Below are 16,929 nucleotides of genomic sequence, written 5' to 3'. Positions count from 1 at the left end.
TTCTTTTGTTATTATATAGAGGTCTAGTCTCTGTCTTGCTTTCACAGTAACTACTTTTTGGAAGGTCTAGCACCCAATTTCATTTTTGGGTCTCAAATTATTAGTAGCTGATAAATCAACTTGATGTCTGCCCATGTTTTGTTATCTCCATTGTGCAATCATCGAGGACCGTGGTAAAGATGGTTGTAATCTCTCCACCCTTAAAATAGAGAAGCTTTAGATAGAAATTGTTTTATCTCTGTCAGTGGATTTGCTCGATTCAAATCTGAATTGATCGAACTAGTAAATTCTGAACCCGAGGAATAAATTGACATATATTTTACCTATGGTATAGGGTGATGGATGTGCTAGTTAGAATTGCATGTTGACCGGGGAATACTTAAAAAGTTGTTAAAAGCTATGGGATCCGCAATTAGTGTTCATTTTAAGGTCAAATTATGCCCTGGATTTCAGGGTAACCTTAATAGGGATCTACACAGGACCTCTCTCTAGTCTCAATTGTATTTCATATTTAGTGAATAGCTGCAATTCTAGTATTCTACCACCTAACGATTACTCCTATTTACCTAATCGAAAGACCCGGATGACTAGTATTCTTCAGTATGCAAGATACATATGTATTATGTAACCACCATACATTAAAAATATATATATATATCACAAACCTTGTGGTTGTACACATTCCATTCAGAAAAATCTTTTTCACTAATTAAACCAACCCCTCAACTCAGTGTTGTAGGAATATGGAAATCCAAAACCTGTCACTTAAAAAAGTTCATATGTACAAATTACAATAATAGTAGTAGCACTTTACAACTTGAGTTGCACCATAGATTTGGTTCAGGTACGCCCAGATCTTAGCTAATTATCCTTCTTTTAGGCACAAAGCATATTTTTCCAAAATTCTATTCGCTCCAAAATTTGATATACTTTTTAAAGTACCCATTTATTGAATTTTGATGAGTATAACAAAGATCTGCAATAGCCCTTGAGTTTGAGAAGCATACCTATTAAAGGGTTCAATTTTCTTTTCTATGCCAACGAACTGATCTTCCCTTGTCTAACCCAACATTAATTATTTTCCTTTTTTGGGTGTGTGTTTTAATTGTTGTTTTTCATCTCTGGAGAAGAGTGGGAGCATATAATTTTGGTTCACATATTAATCACTTGTGTGTTGATGGAGGAACCGGTTGGCTTGCATGAAGGATGGGGTTGGCTATCTCTTGGAATATTCTTTAAACATAACTTGGGGTACTGTTTGCGGGTTTCCATGTTCTTTAAACATAAGCTAAACCAATAATAATAAACAATGAACAGTGTTATTTAATAAAATGGGCCAGTTTGGGTGACTAAAAGATGTGAAAAGGTACATAAGAAATGGGCCTGTTATGGTCTAAGACATGTCTAGAGGGTAGAATGGATCATATATAAGTTAGACCTAAGTTGGGTTGTCAAATTAAAGTGTAAAATAGGCCTACTACAAGACATGAAATATTCTAAGAAGATGGACCTAAAACAGGCTCTAAGAAAAACTTTGCCACAAATGGATTTAGTATTGTCCAAACTTCAATTTCAAAAGCTTCTTTTTTAATTGGAAAAATTACTTAATTGAATGCGTTTTCAAAAATATTTATCATTTTTAAACAAATTTTTATTTTATTATCATTTTTAACGATCAGTAACAATATTTTAATTAAATAAGACATTGTATACACTTTTTTATTTGGGTAAAGGAAAAGGGCGTTCATTATCTCTCTCTTTCTCTAAGGGTTTTTCTTCAGTTTTCTGCGTTTCTCTTCTCTTATTTCTTCATTCTTCCCTTATTCCTTATTTCTGCAAATCAATCTCCAGAAGAAGTTGGTGGTGAGGTTAATCAAAAATTTCAAGCATTGCATGTGAAGAAAAAATGCGGTAGAAGTAAGAAAAAAAATAGTGAGTTGAGTTCTAAATCTAAATTGAAAAGAAAACGAGTTGATATTGCATCGGCATCTAAGAAATTTGTTGACAGTGATGATGATTTTGAGGATTTACCTCCTCAATTTCAGTCAAAGAAAGTGACACTTACAGTTGCTCAGGAGAAAAATTCAAAAAGTCGAAATCGATTGTGCAAAAATACGATTCTGCCGAAGAGTCTATATCCAATATGTCATTCTACCAATACATTATTTAACTGATAGCATTTTCAATCTGTTTATGTGTATTTTCTTAGTTTGTTGTTATTTTGAACTTGTGTGCTAGATGTTGAAGAAAAAAATTGTGTATTTGATACTTTTATTATAGTCTAAATTTATTTGCTCAAGTTTATTATATCAGTGATTGTTGGGAGTTTTGCCAGGAATTGTTAGATTTTTTGTGTTGCAATTTATTTTTTTAAAAAATAAATAAATATAAATGAATTAAATTTTGAACTAAAATGTATTACACATATATTAAAGTTGAATTAGAAGAGAATTAGAGAGGAATGAAACATGTAGCTAATGAAAAAAGTCTTCAGTGATCTGTACACCACAAAAATGAATTAAACTTTGAACTAAAATGTGTATTACACACATATTAAAGTTGAATTAGAAGAGAATTAGAGACAGTGATTTGTAAAGAACAAAAGTAAAATTTTTTGTGTATTTGATACTTTCATTATAGTCTATTTTATTTTAATTTGTATATTATACTTATGTAGTCTTGACTGTGTAGGCATTTGTTCCGCATTAAACAAATCCTAATTATCTTGCTGTTTTGAAATCAGGTTGTTGTATCTTCCTACATTTTTCTGTGTACCAATTACTATCTTTTCTATGTTATGATACAATCAGTAAATTCTAACAATTATTAAGATAATTTTTGGATAAGCTCTGTCTTATCCTTGATTGATGAATGCTGATATTATCATTTGTTTGTTTGCTTGGTGAGATTTGTATGAAGCTGGATAGTAATTACCTTTTTCTCTGGCTGAATGTGCTTAGTTTTCTGGTTAAAGACAAGTCTGTTCCTTATTATCATTTTTCTTATAAAATGATTGGGTTGGATATTTTCGTTTTGATAGATTTATTGGTAGGTTAGATTAGAACAAGATTAGAGGCATGTTCTGGACAGAACTTTATAACGTGTCTATACTTTTATTGAACTAATCAAGAAACAATATTCTAAACTTCAATTAAGAGTATAAGGAAGAAGCCAAGGAAGAGTAAGAAAGATTTAGAGCCGAGAGGCCGGTCTAGAATAGATTTCCAGCGATATTCAAGTCAACAACAGAGGCGAAAACTTGCTCTTCTTCATAGTCATAGTTGGGTAGGATGTTTCACTAAAGGTCTGTCTTGTTTTATTTCCAAAGATAGTATTGGAATCTAGTTTGACTGTATAATCATCCTTCTGATATTTCTAAATAACATGCTCATATGATATTAAGATTCTACAAGTATACTGATTCTATTATCACGAGTATAGAGGAATGTATTCAGTTTTTGCTCTGAGGCGTAGTTGACAAATTGATTGAAATGTGGCTCCACTCGGTCTGTATTCAGTTAAAATTATGCATGTTTATGAGTTGCAAGCCTGTACTCCACAAAGTAGCCACATATATCTATTAGTCTTGCCGAACATTGTCACTAGTTTTGCTTCTGTTCGATTTGGTGCAAATCACAGACAACACATCTAGTATTTGATTGCTACAATGAGGGAATGAATTCATTCTTCTCAAATATATCATTTTTTCTTTATTTAAGCCGAGGGTCTATCAGTTACAATCTCTTGATCTTCAAAAGGTAGGGTAAGATTGTGTACACACCACCCTGTCGGATTACATTGGGTATATATTGTTGGTTTAATTTTTACTAGGATTTTCTCTAAGTATGAGCTGATATTTGATAAATCACTTCTATTATATACCCAATTGTAGTTTTTTCTTATAAAAGGAAATAAAAAGAAACAAAATGGTCCTTACTTTTGTTTGTCTGTTCTTTCTTGGCATGCATATTGTTTTCTAAAGGTATAAACTTATTTTTACTATTTTGTTAATGAATTAAACTTTGAATTATATGTATTACACACACATTAAACTTGAATTAGAAGATAATTAGAGACTAATGAAACCTGTAGCTAATGAAAAAAATCTTCAGTGATCTGTACACCACAAAAAAGAATTAAACTTTAAACTAAAATATGTATTACACATACAATAAAGTTGAATTAGAAGAGAATTAGAGACAGTGAATTGTAAAGAACAAAGTGAAAAAATTTGTGTATTTGAGTGTGATCAAGTTCTATGATAAGCGTCCTGAATTGAAGGCATCACCTAAATACAATGGAAAAAATGAGTTTGAGCTCATTGAATCTAAGTTCATAACTGAAGGGATTCCTAGACAACAAGAAGATTCATTGTAAGTTTAATTGTTTATCAAATAATTATTATCTTTTGTATTGGTCTTATTAAACTCAATAGTATTTTTATATTTTAAATTTTGTAGGGGCTGTGGAGTTTTTGTAGTTGCATTTGCGGAGTTATTAAGCAATGGTCAGGATATTGCAAATCAACAACTAAGTGCAGACAGTCTCCGAAAGAGGTTTGGGGCTCTACTATGGAATATGCAGTGAAGAAGCAAAAGAGTAACATTCAAAGTAAAGACGAAAAAACACATAAATAAAGAAATGTAGTTATATTAGTTAAAATGTCTATGAAAACTATATTGTCTAAAAATATTTTATAGCTGGTGTATTAGTTAGGCTTTGAAGATTGTTTTGTGTTAACTTTTTAAAAATAATTTTTGTTTATGTAAAATACACTTTTAATATAGTTTTTTGTTCATGTAAAATATATCTTTTTTTATATAATGTAATACATAGCTACGTTAATATTAAAGTGTTTCAGTAGTGTTATCAAGCTGAAATCTGCATTATGAATTAATGTTGTATTGAAAACGCCTTCAGTGTTCTATAGACCACAAAAATGAAACTTGAAGTAAAAATGAATTAAACTTGAATGAAAAATGAATTACATACATAGTAAAGTTGAATTAGAAGAGAATTCGATACGAATGAAAAGTGTAGCTAATGAAAAAGCTTTCAATCATCTATATACGACAATAATGAATTAGTCTTGAACTAAAATTATTATATACATATTAAACTTGAATTAGAAAAGAATTAGATACGGATGAAAAATGTAGCTATTAAAAAGGTCTTCAGTAATTCATAGAACACAAAAATGAATTAGACTTGAACTAAAAATGAATTACATACACACTAAAGTTGAATTAGAAGAGAATTAGATACGAATGAAAAATGTAGCTATTGAAAAAGTCTCGAGTAATCCATAAAACTCAAAATGAATTAGACTTGAACTAAAAATGAATTACATACACACTAAAGTTGAATTAGAAGAGAATTAGGCACGAATAAAAATTGTAGCTAATGAAAAAACATTCAGTGATCTGTAGAAACACAAAATTGAATTAAACTTGAACTAAAAATGAATTACATACACACTAAAATTGAATTAGAAGACAATTAGTCGCGAATGAAAATTGTATCTAGTGAAAAAATCTTCATTAATCTATGGACCACAAAAAAATGAATTAAACTTGAACTAATATGTTAATAATCTAATTTTGAATGTCAATTATTTTAATTTTGATCCTGAATTCAAAAATAAATTTAGAATCCTTAAGGTATGTGGATCTTGGATTCACTAATCTGTGAGGTGTTCTCCTAGAGAGCCTTTTCCTTCTGCCACACTTGGAAAATCTCAAATTCAATGGGAGTGATCTTCTCAAAGGAGTTTTACCAAAGCTCCACTGGAGAAACACTCTATTAATGGAGTTGGATATTTCTTCCATGGAAATCTCTGATCGCTTTTCTGATTCAATTGGCAACCTAACCTAAATTAGGCAGTTAGATTTAGGTAATAATTATTTCACTGGCCTCATTCCTTCAACAATTTTAAACTTGACATATCTTGAAATCTTGTGCTTGTCAAGTAATTCCCTATCCACTGAATACACATCACTTAATTCCAAAATTGAAGTATTAATGTTGTAGAAAGTTGTGGTTGAGAAGCTATGAAGGTAAGTATTGCCCTAATTTTGGAGAAAATTATGGGTGAGAAGATTGGAGAGAATATTGGTGTAGCAAATTTGGAGAGAAACAGGGGAAGAGAAAATAGCGGGTGAGAGTTTTAGAAGAGTAAGAACCTTACTTAATTTAATTCAAACAAATTGCTATATATGGTTAAAATAATTATGTTGCTTTATGTGGTAAATATTTTTTAAATATTGTACATTTAGGTGATTTACCCTTTTTAATTTTAGTCAATTGTCAAATATTATACAATCCCGTTTAAGGTAGATGTAAAGCTTCCTACACAACATCCTCTCTAGATCCACTTGTAATTATACTAAATCTGTTGTTATTGTGTCAAATATTATTCAAATGTCAATATTTTTCTGACATTTTGATAGATTTAATAATTTATACAACAACATCATGAATATAATAGGAAACAAAATTGTGGAAATCGTGATTATTAATTATTAATTTACGATATTAGTAAAATTAAATGAGAAGTAAACAAGGGATAATTATTGTTATATCCCAAAAAAGAAAATTATTTACCATTGGATACCCCATTACTTTCTTACCCCTTGTTTTTAACTATCTCGCGCATTGGATACCTCATTACTTTCAAAAAGTTTCGCTGAATCACTGTCTCTTCCTTCATGATACCATCAGAGTATAAATATACTCTGATAGTATCAAGAAGAAACTGCTTGATAAATTGCTTGATACCATCAAAGTATAATATACTCTAATGGTATCAAAGAGGAACAGGGAAAGGGGCACTGACATAAATACACGTTTGATACCATAAGAGTAAATACATATTTTGATGGTATCAAAAAAGAAGAGACAATGTTTCAGCGAAACTGGTTGATACCATCAAAGTACGTTAGCATGACGTCATATGCGAAATTAAAAAAAGAGAGAGTGGATAAGAGGGTAAATAGTTTGGACTTTTGGTCCAATTAGAATAAATAAGTTGGACTAAGTCTATTTTAAGTAAATAATTTACGATCTATTTTGTGTAAAAATACCAGTAAACAATGTATTTATTTGGGACCAGAAGGCTTCGAGACCCTCAATTTGCCGTCAAACTATTTTATTTGACGTTGATCAAGATGGTATTATGACATTTGACTATATAAGTTTAATCTCTTTTCTTTTTTCGTGAAGAAAACAAGCCAATAATCATCGTTAAAAAATTCATAACATAAGATAATCTATATCTTTAACGGAATGCTTCCTCTTTTTGAATAAGCTAAATGTTTTTCTGTTTTGTTTAGAAAAAGTCTTTATTATTTATTATTATATTTATAAAAGTAAACTGTATTCTAATAAGATCACACGGTTTTATTAATAAAATTGTGAAATCTCTTATAAAAACAAATATACTTCTAAACTTGGAACTTAAAAATAAAATAAAAAATTACAACTATAACTTATATTCTACTCGTAGAATCAAAACAATATAAAGTCAATTACTATACAAAGATTTCTTAACATAAAAGTAATGATTTTTGACATCAAATCATGGGGAAAAGTAAAAGAAAAGGCTGAGGAAACATCAAAACTATTTCTGAAGTTTTAATTTAACTTGGTGCCTTCAATAGCCAAACAAATTAACCTTTTGTATGCTTTGTGTTTGAAAGAGCAAAAAGGAAGGTTCATTGAGTTTGAATCTTAACAAATATAGTACAACAATAACATATAAATATTCCTTCACAAATAAGGATAGTGAATATAGCCAACATAACGACAATTTTTGATATACTTCTTTTATTTATTTTTACTTACTTTGAACTTTAGGCATATTTAAGAAAGAATAATTAATACTATGATAATAAGCCATTAATGTTAAAAGTAAAACAAATTGTAAATTGATTTCTTTAGTAAAACTCAATTTAAAAAAAAATATTTTTTCAACCACTTAACTTCCTAATCACGTCCCCTTAACCGCGTGGGTCCCACATTTTCATCATTTTCTCTTCTAATTCTTGCGCTGATTTCTTCAAAACTCTTCTTGTGCTGTTTCTCTCTACTTCTTCTAAGAAAGAAAAAAAAATATGGGAATTTCATGGAGTAAAAGGCATCAAAATCATCACATCCACCACCCACCTCCTCAGCCGCCGCCGCCGTCTTCTTCTATTGCTCCGCCCTTTCCTTCTCATTCTCCACCACCACCACCTCCCCACCCAACCTACTCCTTTCCTGCAACTTCAACAACTCCTCCCCCCTCCCGAAACCCTTATCCTTTACTAACCCCTCCTCCCCAACCCAACTACCCGCCTCCGTCCAATTCTTACTACCATTTTAATTTTAGTCAGTCCAGTTATGGTACTAGGCCTGTAGTCTGTCATAATCATTATCCTCCTTATTATCATCCTCAAAGTAATAACGGATGGGGTGGGTTTCGGCCTCCGCCGCCTCCTCCACCGCCAATCCCGGCGGTGCCGTATGTCGATCACCAAAATGCAAAGAAGATTAAGAATGATGTTAATGTTCATAAGGATACTATAAGGGTTCAAGTTGATGAGTTCAATAAGGATTTCCATTTGGTTTCTTTTACTTTCGATGCTCTTGTTGATGGAAGGTACTTGATCATGTTTCTCCTTGTTCCTTTTCATTTCTTTTGATTTCATTTCATTCTTCATTTTTTTTAGTTAATTATTATGTCATTGAGCTGAAGAACCTGCAATGGGGGATTAAAAGTGTATTTAATTGAAAATGACTTGAGTAATCTGTAACTGATCTTATGAAGTGAGCTGGCATGTTTATAAATTATCTGTTGTTAACTTGTTTTGATAGATTGCTGTGGTATGGTTAGAATTATGATCCCTTTCATAGTAACAGCTTTTGGTTCTATTGTGTGAATTTAGAACTCAGGGATAGAAATTGATGAAGCTGCCTGAGCGTTTAGAATATATGTGATGTTGAGTCATCTATTCTCTCTTAGGATCGGATAAACAATTTCCTTTCGTGCTGTTATTTGCATTTCTTTCCTAAGTACCTGACCAATCTTTTATTGGGTATATCAACAATAACCATGCAAATATTTGATTGCTTGTAGTGTTGGAGTTAACTATTGAACTTCCTTTACGTTGTATGGGAACTTGCAGTATATGCACTTTTGGGGCTTCCTTGTGTTCAACACTTCCCCTCAAGCTAGAGAGTGGAGGAACGGTTACTCCTAGCTTGCTTTGAAACCCAGCAAAGACTTGTTTTGTCAATGCTTCGGAATGAATAACTGCATAGTTAATTCTTGGATCTTACAAAAAAAACTGGCAAAGACTTGTTTTGTCAATGCTTCAGTATGAATAACAGCCTAGTTGTTGTTGATCTTGCGCAAGCACATACCAAACCAATTCAGTGTTCACTCCAGAAGTTGTATACCAACTATTGTTATTTCACCTGTGTAATAAATTTGTGGTAGTTGTTCAAGTTGAGGAAGATAATCTTCAGAGGCATTCAATAATGACATTGAATTTGCTTCTCTCCAGTTTTCTTGTAGTTTCTTCTTTGTGTTGTTGTCTCTTCCTTCATAGTTGAAGTTGTTGTTTCTTCTTCTCCTGCCTTTTTGGGTAGAGAATGCCATGTTAGAATTCCGTTGTGACACCTCTTCTTCATCTTCTCTTATATCAAAACCTGTGAGAGTATTAACAAATTGAATAAGAGTGGATATAGTGCCTTACCTAGCATGACAGTCATGGAGGTCTTGTATTAGAGACTTAAACCTCTAGCAAAATTGATTACTTTGCTATCTTTATCCAATGGTTTGTGTATGGCTACAAGGCCATCACATATGCCTTTGAATTTCTTAATATATTTATTAATCTTTTTGGTTCCTAGCCTAACACTTCGATGGTGGTATTTGAACTGAAACTCTTTATCTTTTGTTACTTGAAGATAAGTTTCTTCCAAGCATACCTACATCTCCTTGGCAGTTGAGCAGCCCACAATCACGTATATGCTTTCTTCTGTCAAGGTGCCTGAGATCCTACCCCTTGGCAACATATCTTTCTCCTCCCAAGCCACAACTTTCTCAGCAACTTTTCCAGTGGAATAACTACTTTTAGTTGGTTTATTCTCTGTAATGAAACAAGTTAGTCTCATCACGTGAATCAATTGCATAATCCATATAAGATAGTTTATTGATTTAAGTTTAATTGAGCAAGAGGCAATGAGGTGGTGAAGCGAGGAGATGGACAAAGTGTTGGTGGAGGTGGTCATTGCAGTTTGAACATGCGGAAGAGCTTTAATGCTCTGATACCATGTAGAATTCTCAACGTAAGAATGAGAGAAATCAAGGTTGTATTGATGACTAAAACTATAGAGTACATACTCTTTATATAGAAGTGAATTGTAGAGTCATAAGTTAGCTATAATTAGAGTCCTACTACAATAACTATTACTACTATGATAATATTGCAATTTATAAATAATATAATCCTAGTCGACTTCAGCTAGTACAAGAAGTAGTAGCCTAGTCGATATAGGAGTCTAGTCCTAGTGTGACTCGAACTCCAGTTGTACGTTGATTGGATCAGGTTGTTCAACCTGTTCCATATATATCTTCAGCTTCTTGTTCCATATATATCTTTAACTTCTTGTTCCATATATATCTTCAGCTTCTTGTTCCATATATATCTTCAGCTTCCCTTATCTTCAACAATTAGATACCAATGAGTATGGACTGGTCTTTGATTAGTAAAAAAGTTAATTATATTTTGTTGTTAAGTTGAAATTCCAAAGTTAAAATGGTCAATGGGAAAATATCAGACCTGTATTGCCTATTGTTGGTGGCATTTAGTGCTTTCTGTCAGGGTGATTGTAAGGTCTCTTCACAACCAGCTATTCTTTACTCGAATTTCATGATGTGCAGCAAATACAATCCTTGATGAAGACTAGATTCAAAGGAATACAAAAGATAATCAAATGAAAAAATAATTTAATTAGGAATTGTGGCATTTACAATATACTTCTTGACCAACTGAGATTACGTCAACTCATTTTCTTTTCCTTAGTTTCTTTTGTTTAAGGCTTAATTTATTTGGTTGGTTATTATATCAGTGAGTTGAAGATGATCATTGAAGCAAGTTGCACTACCAAGATGCTTAATATGGTTGGTTTGTATGTAGTTGAAAAAGATTATGTGAAGCTCAATCTCCCCACCAGATGTACCATATAGCCAAGAGAAATCAGGAACCAGAAGAGAAGACCTTGCCTCACCCATGAGTAAATATTTCATAGTAGCCTCATTAGACCATATATCTTTCTTTGTATATCTAGATAATAGGTAGGAGCATAAACTGAAAAACTTTGGGGCTACAATAATAGTTATAAATTGTTAGCACCACATAAAAACATCTGATTCAACTTTGCAAGATATACCTTCATGAAAAAATTTGTTGGATGTACTGCTTCATTGTATGATAAAACCACATTGTTTCCTTCGTTTTTTAAAAGCCCATGTTTCAGGGACAAAACCCACAAAAGATAGATGTTTCCAGTAGGCAGTTCCATTTTTTTTAGGTAAGGGTAACTGTGTATTCATAAAAGTCTCATCATCAAATAAACGATGAGCATAGATCACTTACAATCTCATCAGAGCATATCAAAACTACCCCTAGGGAGATTACAAATTGCCTATGAAATCAACAAAAAGTTCTATATCCCCCATCATATCCTAGTTACACCAAAAATACAAAAGGCTAAGGCTATTCATTCTAATCTTCTGAATGTTGTTACTCTTAAAGATCAGATACCTGGATAGCAAAATACTCGTTCGTATTTTGATTAACTATAACTGTATATCTCTATCGAAAACAACCTCTCTACCCCACAAAGGTAGAGATAAGATCTGCGTACATCCTACCCTCCCCAGACACCACTTGTGGGATTACACCGAGTTTGTTATTGTTTGTTGTTTATATCTCAAAGAGGTCATATTTTTTTGGGTTGGTAGTAACGGAATGCGTTCATTGTCTAAAATAAAGAGCATCTCCCATTAAAAGATCAATCTGATAGACTGATATCCTTTTTGTATTTCTATGAGAAGCTGGATGGAATGCAGTAAGTCATCAGCATGTCGCGCGAAACAAATCCTTAATAAGTACTCCCTCCGTTCTAATTTATGTGGCAAACTTTCCTTTTTGGTCTGTCCCAAAAAGAGTTTCACCTTTCTACAATCAGAAACGATTTAAGTTTAAAATTCCTTGATGATTTATAGTCTCACAAATGTTACAAATTTTAAAAATCTTCCTTAAATTTTGTGCCTATTTAAACTGTGTCGCATAAAATGGGACACAGGGATTAGTTTTTAAGGGCTGGGCCTCTCTGACCTTTTAGTAGACTACTTTTTTGGAGTCACGAATAGCATTTCAAAAGAAAAGTAGCCTTATCTCTTCAAGGTTTATATGGTCCTGAAGTTTCTCTTCTTTTTTTTTCCCCATGTTCTTGATGGGGCTTTGTGCAATAGAAATGAGTATATTTTGTTTATTTTTCTGTGATGAATCAGTTCATTGGGTCTGGCAGAACTGAATATAAATCTCTCTCCTGTCAAACTCCTAAGCTCCAGTTTTGCCATAGAATTTGAAACTGAAACTTGGAAATTTGAGTTTTTGAAGTTGTGATTTTTGGAACTTGTGTTTGGACATGTATTTTACTTGGAAAAAAATTGAAGTTTTGCGAGTAGAAGTGAAATTTATCCCAAAAACTGATCTGGGAACTTGAAAATATTTGATAATAAATTTTTAAAATCTTATCCAATATATATGGCCTAACGATAGCTAAATTTGCATGACTATATTTGATTGAGGTTTGGGCAATAAGTTTGTGTTTGTGTACCTGTATATAATATCATAGTTCTCCTGCATTTGCTGTCATGTTTTTTTTTATAACTTAGAAATCCCTGAGGACCAGTGGCACACTGTTCGAAACTCGATGGAATATCGGCCATTTTGTTGTCATGTTTGTAAACCCTTTTACTTAATTTTTGCAGAATATGCTCTCTTAGTTTATTGTCGTGTTGCATGGACTCTTCAAAATCCCTGTCCCTCCCATGTCAACACGACTTGGGTGTGGGTGCAGATCCATACTTGATTTGGTCAACTTATCTTGAGTACTTTGACCACATTATATGGCCGAGAAGTAAAGATTGATTGCGTATTTGGTTTGATTTTTGGGTTTATGTGATATATATATGTGTGTGTGTGTGTGTATACACACATAGTTATATAAAGTATGAGAATGCTTTTCTATTACGCTAGATAAGAATAAAATCGTTTCTAAAGAATGAAGTTTTATTAGTTTAGTTCAATAACTTAAATTCATCGAAATATTTACTTTATATGTCATTATGTACATTTATTGGTTGTACCCCAACATCTGATCCGCACTCGGATCCATATCTCCCGAATCCTAAAATTTGTGTGATGAAGAATCCGATCTTTAAATCCGAACCTGAGCTGAGTAACATAGGTTTCTTGGTTCCAATGATTGCTTCTTCATACTTATGTTAGTGGTGCTGGTGCTATGCTATCCTAGGTTGGCACTCATTTGATGTTTCATGGAATAACAATTGTTATTTTGACAAAATGAAAGAATAAAATTCATTTATTTCTTTTGTTCTTTGACTGCAGTATCACCATTTTCTACTTTGCTAAGGAAGGGGCCAACTGCAAATTCAGTCCAATATATCCTGAAATGAAGCCTGTTCAAATACCATTTAAAAAAGGACTAGGCCAAAAGTTTTGCCAGCCTTCTGGAACTGGAATTGACCTGGGCTTTTTTGATGTCAATGACCTATCAAAGCCACTCCAAGGAGAAGAAATTTTCCCTCTTGTTATATCAGCAGAGTCATGTCTTCCATCTACACCACCGGATGAGAAGTATGATGGGCAATCACTGGATAAATCTCTCCATTCACAGATAACTGAAGCTGTGCTAGTGAAGAATAATGAGGATCATTTTCAAGTGAAAGTGATCAAGCAGATTTTGTGGATTGAAGGAGTTCGCTACGAGTTGCGAGAGATTTATGGGATCAGCAATTCGGAGGAAACTAACGTCAATGATGAGGAGTCAGGAAAAGAATGTGTAATTTGCATGACTGAGCCGAAAGACACGGCAGTTTTGCCATGTAGACATATGGTATGATCATTTACTTTGACAGTTGCTTTATTTCTTCAATATCTCAAGGTAAAAATATATGACAAGTCTAGATAATTTGGTACATATTATTCTTGGCCCGTACTTTTATCAGTAGCCTGTTGAAAAATAACATTGGATTTCACACTCGTGTAAAGCTGTTCCTCTTAAAAATAAAAAGATAAGGAAAAACTGAAGGCTCTTTTCCTGATAGAGTTTGCAGGTGCATATTATGGGCTATAGGTTTTAGAGGATATTGATAACATAGAAGACTTCTAGAATACTTGGCCATTTCTGATGTCTCTGGTATTCACCAAAGCACATCCACTGATTGTTGTCTTTCATCTAGTATTAAAACTTTTGTATGAATCTCTTAGGTTATAGATGTTGCTTCAATACTTAATAACAGCACTAAATGCTGTTGCAATTTGGCAGACTTGGTACTCCCAGTAACGTACTGGAATCCAGACTTTATTGGAGGTTGACATTGTGGAATATATTGACCTCTAGAGCTGAAGTTTGGGATAAGGGCCTGAGATTTTAGAGGGGTCCAAATGTTTTTGATAAGTTTGAGAAGATGTTGCCTATACGTTTATTTCTCATTGAAAAAGCTTTAAAAAGATTTCACTACTAATAGGCTAATATGTGTTTAGAATGGTAAAATAATTCAAAGATAATAATTTGTTAAAATTTTCTTTTTTGATATATTATGTGGGATAAGTGGGAGGGAAGTCTTCCCTCTCAATAGAAAGAAAAGAAATAGACTTCATGTTTTATGACCATTAGATATTCACAAGAAGTGGAAAGGATATATTGTGTTTTTAGTCCCAGAGAGACTGAAAGCTAGCTGCTGACTGTTCAATGTCCTCCTGAAGCTATGTATGTAGTTTCTGAGAATGCTCTAAATTGTCCTTATATTAGTTAAAAAATGAAAAAGAAGAAACATACGAAAACAAGAGAATGAAGTGTTAAGTATACTATCCTAGCAGGAATTCTCGTTTTATAGTTGTGACCTCTCTTTAATGCTCACTTTCTTTCCTCTTTAGCGTCTATTAAGTATGGTATTTCAATTTTGCAGTGTTTGTGCGGTGAGTGCGCCAAAGAACTGAGGCATCAATCAAATAAGTGCCCCATATGCCGCCAACCCATTGAGGAACTTCTGGAGATTAAGGTCAACAAAGGTATACGTAGATGATGGAATTCATTGTTTAATGGCGTCAAACCCAATCTAAATATTTCTTATAAACAGGGAAATTTTATGTTTCTTCTGTTTTCAACTTTGACCTATTTTTTCCCTTTCTGCTTTGTAGCGGCATCATAAGCTGGGATATTGACAAGCCAGAATTGTATCAAGTCCAAGGTTTGTGTTTTTGGTCTACTATTCAGCTTGTGATTTTATAGCACAGAGATTGTACATAATGCAGTGAATAATACCAAGTTTTTGTCAACATTTTCACCTTTTTGTTAAAGGAAAGCTGTAGACTAATTATCTCTTCCCTTTATTTGTTGAGTTAAATTGCTTGAGGACAGAGGACCCCATTGTCTTTCCTCTTTTTATTTTCTTTTGCATTTCCCGTTTTCATATGTGATGGAGAAAAAGTGGGTGGGAATATTTGTACTGCAAGTAAAGTGGAGAAAAAAGCAGATGAAGAATCTAGGCTTTGGCTCTACTAGGATTTTGAGAAGACAAAAGGCTGAAATGTTGTCTGAAAGTATATATTTGAATAGGAAGAGATTGGTCTCTTGTGTAGAAGGGGAGACAATTTTGAATGACGTTAAAGCAAAAGTGTCTACGCTGATCCCAAGGTTTGAACTTTGACGCATCACTGGATCATGTTTCTCATGTTCTTGACACCAAAGGAGAAAAAAGTGTGCTTTGGACATAGTAGTAGCAACTTTAATTCCTGAATTCCTTTCTTTTTTCCACTTCCCTTTTTTGGGGGTTTTCGCAGAGTCAAATATAACTAGTGTGGAAAAGACATTGAAAAGAACCAAAAGGTTATATTTTCCTCTTTCATCCTTGTTAAATGTAAGCTTCCGATAGATATTTTTGATTCTTATTTTTATGGAAAACTACTCTTTCAGAGAATTAACAACTTAGAATCTTATACCAACTTGAAAAGAGATTAGGTAGTCATTCATTCGAAAAAAAGAAAGAAAGTGATTTCTTATTGATAGAGTTGCTACTTCGAATTTTATACGTGTGCGCTTTGTTTTCTCCAAACAATGTAAAAAAATTGGGTTGCAAGTGCATCTAAGTAATATCCATATATGTCATATTATTATGGCCTTTCATGAGTTACCAGTGAATAGTTTTTACATATTAATATGTTAAAACATATGGGGTGTCTGAATTAGGTTATGGCTTATCCACGCACTTTTCGTTAAAGAGTACGACTAAATATAAGGAAAACACTCAAATTTGTCCTATACTATGAACTGTTTAGCTTTATCCTCTGTTATACTTTTGATTTATTCATACTGATCTCGTTGAAAAAGCATCTCATGGTTTGGCCTTGCCATCAATGGAGCTCCAACGTACAACAAGTGGAAAAGGTCTAAATTTATCCTCTAGTTTTGACTATATGCTTCAACTTGGAGTTCTGTTTGGGGTCAAGCGCAGAAATCAGCTATTTTCTAACATATGTAACATTAGAATATAATCAATAATAGAAACTAAAGTTGCTCAATAGGAAAATTGATTGGGGGAATAAAAATGATGATAGAGATGATAACGAG

At 32.8% G+C, this 16,929-nt stretch overlaps 1 protein-coding gene across 1 annotated transcript; it reads left to right on the top strand.

The window, feature by feature from the left end:
• Nucleotides 1-8,023: 8,023 nt before the first annotated feature.
• LOC129886225 (probable E3 ubiquitin-protein ligase LUL4) lies at nt 8,024-16,266 on the top strand. Its single transcript, XM_055960810.1, has 4 exons — nt 8,024-8,638; nt 13,686-14,193; nt 15,269-15,371; nt 15,501-16,266. The coding sequence occupies exons 1-4, from the start codon at nt 8,112-8,114 to the stop codon at nt 15,509-15,511; spliced, it is 1,149 nt and encodes a 382-aa protein (XP_055816785.1). The 5' UTR covers nt 8,024-8,111; the 3' UTR covers nt 15,512-16,266.
• The last annotated feature ends 663 nt before the right edge of the window (nt 16,267-16,929 follow it).

This window comes from Solanum dulcamara, chromosome 4, assembly GCF_947179165.1.
Source record: "Solanum dulcamara chromosome 4, daSolDulc1.2, whole genome shotgun sequence".
NCBI lineage: Eukaryota > Viridiplantae > Streptophyta > Magnoliopsida > Solanales > Solanaceae > Solanum > Solanum dulcamara.
Note: the sequence above shows the minus strand (reverse complement) of the source record. Positions and strands in the feature narration are given on the sequence as shown.

Bases quoted from the DNA above. Each gene is read 5' to 3' on its own strand.
- LOC129886225 (XM_055960810.1), top strand. From the start codon at position 8,112: ATGGGAATTTCATGGAGTAAAAGGCATCAAAATCATCACATCCACCAC. The intron at 8,639-13,685 runs GTACTTGATCAT...CTTTGACTGCAG, and splicing joins GATGCTCTTGTTGATGGAAG to TATCACCATTTTCTACTTTG. The intron at 14,194-15,268 runs GTATGATCATTT...TCAATTTTGCAG, and splicing joins TTTTGCCATGTAGACATATG to TGTTTGTGCGGTGAGTGCGC.